This window comes from Lentinula edodes (assembly GCF_021015755.1).
Source record: "Lentinula edodes strain Le(Bin) 0899 ss11 chromosome Unknown C8R40scaffold_7, whole genome shotgun sequence".
In the NCBI taxonomy this organism is placed as follows: Eukaryota; Fungi; Basidiomycota; class Agaricomycetes; order Agaricales; family Omphalotaceae; genus Lentinula; species Lentinula edodes.
Window position 1 is genome coordinate 952,996 of NW_025764313.1, and position 9,023 is coordinate 962,018.

At 52.4% G+C, this 9,023-nt stretch overlaps 1 protein-coding gene across 1 annotated transcript; it reads left to right on the forward strand.

Annotated features, from left to right (window-relative positions):
* Nucleotides 1-233: 233 nt before the first annotated feature.
* Nucleotides 234-1,532, forward strand: C8R40DRAFT_1167796 (uncharacterized protein; the record flags this gene model as incomplete). The annotated part of the gene is made up of 1 exon (XM_046231091.1): nucleotides 234-1,532. The coding sequence occupies one exon, from the start codon at nucleotides 234-236 to the stop codon at nucleotides 1,530-1,532; it is 1,299 nt and encodes a 432-aa protein (XP_046089464.1).
* Nucleotides 1,533-9,023: the final 7,491 nt, after the last annotated feature.

Consider the following 9,023-nt stretch of genomic DNA (forward strand, 5'->3'; position numbering starts at 1 on the left):
CATGAGGATGGAATGATGGACGCATGTACGGGGTTCCAGGACCCTGTCGTGGAATGATTCGGTTGAATGGAGGGGAGCTAAGGGTTGCGGAGGTGGTTCTAGCGGTAAGGAGGTCTGTGGGACGTTTGAAGTGTTCTCAGGGATTCGTGGAAGGGGTCTGAGGAGATCGGGAGCTATGCTAGAGAGCTTATGGGCTAAGGAATTCGGGGTGAGGCATGACACGTGCCCTCGCGATGGGTATACGCGTTTTTGGAAGGTCACCTGACCTCCACGTGGTACCTAAAATTTTCTTTGTTGAAGTCTGCCAGATACCTGCTTCTCCCATCATTTATCACCTCAGTTCACGGGTCAAACTCCTTACTGCGATGTATTTTGATCGTCCTCGTCGCTCTACCTCTCGCGCGTCTTCTCCCCTCTTGCTGGCTCTTACTTCTTTGGGGGAGGTAACTTCCCCTGATCCCAAGTCCAATGGGGAGGTCGGGCAGGACCAGCTCGCTTTTACCATCGAATCTCCGTCTCACCCTCAGCTCCAGCTGTTCGAGACTGTATTCAACACTGGGAAGCCGTTGTCTGCTTACTGTGAGGACAATCCCCTGTGGTCGCTCCTGGCGGCAGTAGCTTCTCCCTGTACCAATTGTCTCAAGACCCCGGGTAAATGCCAGGTCCCAGCCAATTCTCCTCAATGCACGAACTGTTCCTCGAAGAAGACTTGTAGTCTCGGCAAGACCCTTCAGTACCAATACTTTGCTCGTCAGTGTAACCAAGACCTGGCATATAGTCGCAGGTTTTTGGAACTCCATGGAACTCCTGCACACCGTGCTACTTGGGGGATTCCCTTGGATGTTTGGCATCAGTACGATGCGGCCCTTCATGAGCGTACCTCCTCTACTTCGACTCTTTTAGAGTTGAACATGCTTGATGAGCAGGACGGGGTCACCGCTGATCAGCAGGAGCTCCAGAAGTTCCTCGCACTGCAACAGGACGAGGCCTCTGTCGCAGCTAAACAAAAGTGCGCCCGCTCTCCATTGCCTGTGGTGGGTCCCTCTACCAAGAAGGTCCGTTTGGAGGTTCCCAAGAAGTGTTCCCGTTGCAAGGCTCCTGGAGTAGAGGTAGATTCAGAGCCTCCTTGTCATGTCCTTCTGGTGGTTCCTCCCAGTCGTTCGTTGGTTACCTCAACTATTGCCCCTGTTCCTCCTTGCGCCCTTTCCTCCCCCATGGAGGTATCTGTCAGGGACAATCCTGTGCAGGGTTCGAGTGGTTTGGTTCAATTGGTGACCATTGCCGAGGCGCATTCTGGTTTGGCTTGTCGACATGCTTCCCCTCCGGTTACTCAGGTGCCTATAAAGGGAGGAGAATCGGATATTTTTTCTTCCAACATGCCTCCCACTCCTTGTTCTACCTTGGTCCCTCGCGTCCTCACTGCTCACCCTTACCGCACTGAGAATCAGCGTCTCATTGCTCAGGTTCGACTGCTTGAGTCCCAGCTTGCCGACTCGCGGAGAGAAAATTCTGTAAGACCTGGGTCAAAATAGGTCTTAGGGTAGGTTTTGGTATGTGGAGGTTTATGTTGTAGCGTGCTAGGAGCAGGCTGGAGCTCGAAGGGAGCTACGAGAACCGCGACCGAGGACGGGAATGACCTAGTAGTGGCTGGAACGACGGGATGGTGACCCTTGAGGGGTTCCTAGGAGGTCCAGGGAGGTCCCTAAGGCGTAGGGAGGTTAAGGAAGAGTGTGGGACCATACGATATTGCGTAGTAGGAGTTGTACTCGCTAGAACGTCAATATAGGATCAAGTAGGTCGTGTATGCAACTGGGTCTCGAGAGTGTAAGCTCCCGAGAAGGGATATGCCAGGGAGGGTAGGTCCCTGGGGGCTGGGCTTGAGGATGGACGTCCTCGAGTGTGGGAGGTGGTAACGGAGAAGCAATACGTAGTCCGACGTGAGGGGTACCTTCGACGTTACCTAGATCGAGGTCCCGAAGCTTACGAAGTAGCTAGGGAGCTCTGGGAGGTTTGGGGAAGGGTAGCTCACCAAAGCGGGTAGGCGTTGGGGAGCTTTAGTAATGTTCGAGGGAGCTCGGAGACTCACTCGGAAGGCTTAGACTTGAAGTGAAAGCATATATTCGATCGTAAAGACGATCAGAGAGACAGTAGACAGAAGTAGAGAGAAACAGAGGTACAGAAACAGAGAGTAAAGAGAAATCTGTATGGTTAGTGTTAAGATCATGTACACCGTATAACCGTGCCAAAGTCACAAGGTGTCTAAGTGCGGAAGACGAGTGGGACAGTAGTGAAGTTATTAACAACACCGCCGTTACGCCGTTAGTCCCCGGAGAGCGAGAGTAGAGAGAGAGGAGCTAAGTAGCAGCCAGGTCGGAGCGGCGGTATCGCCGATGACGAGGAGCGGACCAGAGAACGTTAAAGTCCTAAGGTCGAGGAGAACGTACTTCGAGGCGTTGAGCCTGAAGACTTAGAGAAGAGTTAAGTTGAGAAGGGAGATCTAAGTTGATCTAAGTTGATAATTAAACTGAGGAACTACAGTAGCGTACAGGCAGTATTTATATTTACGGAACGGCGCAGCGGTGCGGAGCGCCAGACTAACTACTAGGAGCTATACGAGTAGTACCTGCAGGGTAGAGTAAAAGACAATAAGGAGGGACTAGAACGAAAGGGTATGTGTAGCGAGAAAGAACAATAAGAGTGAGATTACAATAAGGAGCAGATCTTCGGAATACCGAGCGGCGGAATGGAGGCCCGCGGCATGGACTTGACAGTTAGCAGGTACAAAGGGACAGGGACTGGACTTATGTAAAAGGGTGTGTGTTCAAAATATACCAAGCTGGGGCTTCAGGACATTGCGGCGTTACTTAAATAGGTACGGGAAGTGAACAAGAGAACATCTGGAGGCATGAGGTAGCTAATCGGAGGGAGGGAGGTAATCGAGATTAATACTTAAAGGGGTTATCGGCTAGAGGGCTTTCATACGCGTGTCGGGGTGAAGGACGTTTGGGTAGTTGCGTCAGAAATACTTGGGGAGGTGTCTGGTGGTACTTGGGGAGGTGCGGAGGACATACAGGAGGTGGGTAGGATGTATGGCAACGTGTGGTGGTTACTGGGACTGGTCTGGTTGTAGCCAGGGCATGACATTACCCCCCCCTGTAACCCCTTCGCGCCCTCGCGATGGGTAGGCGCGTTTTTCTGGGCAGTCACCTGACATTCACGTGGTACCCGAAAATTTTCTTGTTGAAGTCCTTCAGATCCTTGCTTCTCCCTTTCTTCCACCGCCTCAGTTCTTACGAGTCAAACTCTTCTAACTGCGATGTCTCCCACCCCTACTCGACCTTTTTCACGCACACCATCTCCTTTGTTACCCCCTCTTACCGCTTTGGGAGAGGTACCTTCCCCGGCTCCTGAATCCGATGGGGAGGTTGAGGCTGATCAGCTAGCTTTCACGATCGAGTCGCCGTCTCGTCCCCAGCTTCAGCTGTTCGAAACGGTCTTCAATACTGGCAAATCGCTGTCGGCCTACTGCCAGGATGACCCTTTATGGCCTATTTTAGCGGAGGTAGCATCTCCCTGTACCAATTGTCTGAAGACCCCAGGGAAATGTAAGGTGTTGCCGAGCTCCCCTCGGTGTACGAACTGCTCGTCCAAGAAGACTTGCAGTCTGGGGAAGATCCTCCGGTACAGATATTTCGCCCGTCGCTGTAATCAAGATTTTGCCTACAGCCGAAGATTCTTAGAGCTCCACGGAACTCCTGCCCATAAATCGACTTGGGGTATTCCATTGACTGCCTGGTGCGAATACGACTCTGCGCTTCATGCGCGTACCTCCTCCATCTCCATCCTTCTCGAGCTGAATATGTTGGACAAGCAGGACGCGGTCGATGCTGATCAGCAAGAGTTGCAGCAATTTCTTACCTTGCAGTGGGACGAAGCAGCTGTTGCAGCTAAACGTAAGCGCAATCGTTCCCCTATGCCTGTGGCTGGTCCCTCCAGCAAGAAGATTCGGTTGGATGCTCCCAAAAAGCATTCTCGTCGTAAGTCCCCTGCAGTAGAGGTGAATGTAGAGCCTTTCCGTCGTGTTCGGTTGGTGGTTCCGCCTGTTTGCTCGGTGGCTCCTACCTCCCTTCCTGTTCCCCCTCCTGCCTCCTCTTCCTTAATGGGGGTACTCAACAGGGATCTGCCGATGCAGGGTCCCAGTGATTTGGTTCGATTGGCGGATGCGGCGGAAGTCCATCCTGGTTTGGTTCAGCAAGCCGGTTCTTCCTCCCCTGCTCGAACACCCATAAAAGGTACAGGGCAGGATCTTCTCTCCTCGACCATGCCTCCCATTCTCCGTCCTGCCCTGGTACCCCGCAATCCCGCTTCTCACCCTTATCGTGCTGAGAATCAGCGTCTTGCCGCTCGGGTTCGTTTGCTGGAGTCTCAGCTTGCTGATTCACAGCGGGAGAATTCCTCCCTGACCTCTGCTCTTCGGGATACCTCGCATGCTCTTGAATCTCGACAACGGGAGGTGGAGCAATTGAGGTCCTCCAGTCAGGAGTTCCTCCAGCGCCAGGAGGAGTATCGTCACATCATCGACCAGTTTAATACCCTGGATAGGGCTCTTTCGGGACCGTCTGACCAGGTAAGTTGTAGGAATACAGTCCTCACTCTATCGTTTGTCTAACCTTCCCATTACAGAGTCTTCTAGAGCGTTTCCAAAAAGTGGAGGAAGAACTTCGTATCACCAAGAAGGATCGGGATGACGCAACGGGGAAGCTTTCCACTTCCTCCCGTAGGATTTCCGAGTTGACGACTGCTCTGCTGTATCAACACAGTATTACGGATGAGGGCAATGCCCTTTCGACTTGCCAACGTGCTCATTTGGAGGAGCTTCAGGAGGAGGTCCATCGCACTCGTGGTCGTGCTGCTTTCGTCGAGCGTATGATTAAAGAGTATCCCGATGAGGGCTATTACGAGGTGGTCCTCCCTCCTCTCTCACAACTCGAAGGGGACCTCGTCAAGGTTCGGGCGGACCTTCGTCGTGTTGCTACTCTCGCCCACTGCCTCTATCGCTCTGATCCTGCCACCGTACTTCACCATCACAACTGTTACATTGGTGCGATCATTGAAGCGGTCGTTGCCTTCCTTTGTCGTGCTCTGGAAACCAAGGATCCCGACGTTATGGAGCACAACATCCGGCTGGCCTTGGATTATATGCAAACGGCGTGTGGTGTTCATGGGGACCTCCACATACGGTCCCTTAGCAGCATCCAGTGGTTCTTTAACAACGCTGTCGACCAAGACGAGGGTCTTTACACCCTGATGTTGGAGAACTCCCGTTTTGACAGTGATCGTCCCTTTTTGACTGCTGCTCAACACGCCGGATTCACTAGCCCCCCTCCCGACTCGTTGGAACCTCCCCTTCATCGCCGTATGTTATCTTTGTCAACGGCTCTCCCTCACCGAGGGGGTGCGGGACGGTGGGACGATCTGGTTCCTGCGATCCCCAGTGACGACCAATTGATGCTGGACTGGGAGCAATTAATGTTGCAGTACATGCACCACATCACTGACACCCCGCTGCCTGTTCCTGATCCTCCAGTCCCCATGTCATCAATGGGGCCAGTTCCCGAGTCGTCAGGCGAGGCAACCGTCGAGCAGTCCGTTGAAGCGCCGATTGTCCAGGTGTCCTCTCCCTCTGCTGGTTCCCATCCCCCAGTCCCTCTGTTCCTGTCGGAGCAGGAGTCACCGACCTCCCCTTCTCCTCCTCCTCGTTCCCCAGTTCTGCCCCTCCTTTTTGGGTCCGTCGCCAGCCTATCCATCGATCTAACTGGTGACGATGACGAGTTGTATTTGTATGAGACTGAGGAGGCTTATGCCGGTAGGATTGCTGTGGCGAGGGAAGGTACCGAGTTGGCGGTGGGTCAGGGAATTGTCAAGGAGGAGTCGTTGTAGCATCCCTTTTGTAGTTTTCGTCCCATTCCCCTTTTTGTACCTCTGTTAAATATTATGCTTGCCTGTTCTTTTCTTTTTGTTGAGTAATCAAAACCTTCGTCGTATTGTGTGAAAACCAATGAGATTAAAATCATCGTGCATTCAGGTCTCGTGAGCCCTCCAATGCAAGTTGTCATTAGAAAGTCGTGAACATGGGGTTGTGGTCCCCGTCGTGTCTTCATTGTTGTCGTTCCCCCCTCTACTCCCTTCTACCTTCCCGATCCCTCCTCCTCATCTTCCCGTGCTTCCCGTTCCAACGAAGCCCATTGCAGACGCGATGGCTGGCGTTTCCTCGGGTGGTGTTTGTGCCAGCTACGTAGGAGCTCGATCGAGCCCACCATACCTTCCCATCCTACCCAGGAGTTGAACTTGTCATTATACCCCTCCCATTTTACGAGGTATTCCACTTCCTCCGGTCGTCCCTTCTTGGGTTTAGATTCAAGGATGTCCTCAACAAAATGCTCCGTCTTCCCTTTTATGAAGATTGGGGGGGGCGGGGAGGTCTGGCGTTTGAATTTGTCGTGGAAGTGAGGTTTCAGCCTGTCGACATGGAACACATTGTGAATCTTGTGGAGGTCCCCAGGGAGGTCCAGTCGGTAGGCATGACTTCCTACTTTCGACAAGACTGTATAGGGACCTGTCCACTTGTGGTCTAGCTTCTTCATAGGTCGTCTAGTCCTGACGTTCTCCATATTTAGCCAGACTTGATCACCCTCCTTCCAGTCCGGGGCCTCCTGGCGTTTTTGGTTCGCGTACTTCGCATAGACCTTGTTAGCTACCCCGATTCGTTCCTGGAGGTACGCATGTAGCTCCTTGAGGTTGGACGTGTACTCATTGACCTCCGCTCCCTGCACCTGTTCCAGCGTAATGGACAACTTTGGATGATAACCCTTGTTGGCGAAGAATGGTGAGACACCTGTAGTCGTGTTTGGGGTATTGTTGTATACGAATTCGGCCATTGGTAGGAGGAGGTCCCAGTCGTCTTGGTCGTAGGAGCAATAGATTCGAAGGTACGCTTCCACGGATTGGTTTACTCGTTCCGTTTGTCCATCTGTTTGTGGGTGATACGCAGTTGATAGTCGGGACTCGATTCCTAATGCTCTACAGAGCTCCCTCCAGAATTGGGACACAAAGAGGGAGCCCCGGTCTGAAGTTATGTCGGAGGGCATCCCATGCTTTGAGAAGACGTATGTGATGAATAGATTGGCAAAGTCCTCCGCATTATCTGTCATATGACAAGGAACATATATGGCCTGTTTGGTGAGTCGGCAGACTACTACGAGGATGGCGTCGTATTTCTCTGGGCCCGCCGTGGCTGGGAGCTGGGTGATGTGATCTAGGGAGATTGAGGACCAAGGTCGTTGACCAATTGGTAACGGGCGGAGGTTCCCATATGGTTTGGAGCGACTGGCTTTGGCTCTCAGACACGAGTGGCAGCTCCGCACGTAGTAGTTTACGTCTTTGGACAGTCCTTTCCAGAAGAACAGCTGGTTTACGAGCTTCTTGGTGCGTTTCTCCCCCGGATGTCCCCTTAGTTTATGGTCGTGGTATGACTGTAGGACCTCCCTTCGTAGAGTCCCAACGTCTGGGACGTATATAGGATCCTTCGCAGTACGCCCTCCATTGTTTGAAGCAGTCCACGATAGCTAGGAGCTCCTTATCGTATATGTCGTAGTTTAGTTCTGCAGAGATCATTGATCGTGCATGGAAGGCGATAGGATGTATCTCCCCCGTTTCAGGATCCAGCTGTGATAGGATCCCTGCTATAGCCAAGTCGGAGGCATCGCATTCGAGGACTACCGGTAGGTCCGGATTGTAATGTCCCAGAACCGGGGCTTCGGAGAATGCTGACTTCAGAAGTTCGAAGGCACTACTACACTGTGGGGTCCAGTTCCACACTGAATCTTTTCGGAGGAGCTTTGTGAACACCTTGGTGATTCCCGAGTAGTTGTCTATGAACCTCCTATAGAAGTTTGCGAATCCGAGGAACGCCTGGAGTTCCTTCACCGTCCTTGGTTTTGGCCAGTCCATTACTGCCTTCACTTTCTCTGGGTCCATGGACACTCCCAATGGTGATATGATCACCCCCAAGTACTCGACGGTGTCGACATGGAACGCACATTCCTCCGGCTTTGCGTGGAGGTGATTTGCCCGTAATCATTCCAGGACCTTCCTGACGTGCTCCACATGGGACTCCTCGTCGTCTGAGTAAATCAGTATGTCGTCCAGATAGATCACCACACAGACGTCCACCATATCGTGAAAGATCTCATTCATGAAGAATTGAAACGCGGAGGGGGCATTCGTGAGCCCAAAGGGCATTACCAGGTACTCAAATGACCCATACCGAGTTCGGAATGCGGTCTTCCACTCATGTCCCTGGGCTACCCTAACGTTATTGTATCCTGCGCGGAGGTCAATCTTCGTGAAGATCTTCGCCTTCCGTAGTTGATCCACTAAGGTTCCTATCAGCGGTAGAGGGTACCTATTCTTCTTCGTAATCTTGTTCAGAGCTCGATAGTCCACGCAGAGTCGTAGAGTACCATCCTTTTTCTTGGCAAACAGGACAGGAGCTCCCGCGGGGGAACTGGAGGATCATATGAACCCTTTCCCCAACATCTCGTCGATGTACTCCTTCAGAGATTTCAGCTCTTTCTCAGACATGTCGTAAAGCTTCCCTATGGGAGGTATCGCATCACCTTCCGTTTCGATTTTGATATCGTAGGGTCGGTGCGGAGGTAGTGTTCTTGCTTCTCCGGGTGAGAATACGTCCAGGTAGTCCTGGTATTGGACGGGAATTGATTTCTTTAACTCCTCTGTCTCCTGTCGCTTCGATACTTCCTCATCAAGCTCCTTGACGACCCCCCCTTGTTCCGGACCAGGGTTCCTATTCTCAGGATCCTTTGGTTGTTGCACTCCTTCTGGGTCGTTGCTACCACTCGCCCGGAGTATTTCCTCAGTAGGGGACTCCTCCTTCGTGGGCGATATGTGAAGGAAGTACGCTGGGGTTCCCTCCCTCAGTAGACGATCCATCCCAGCTGCTC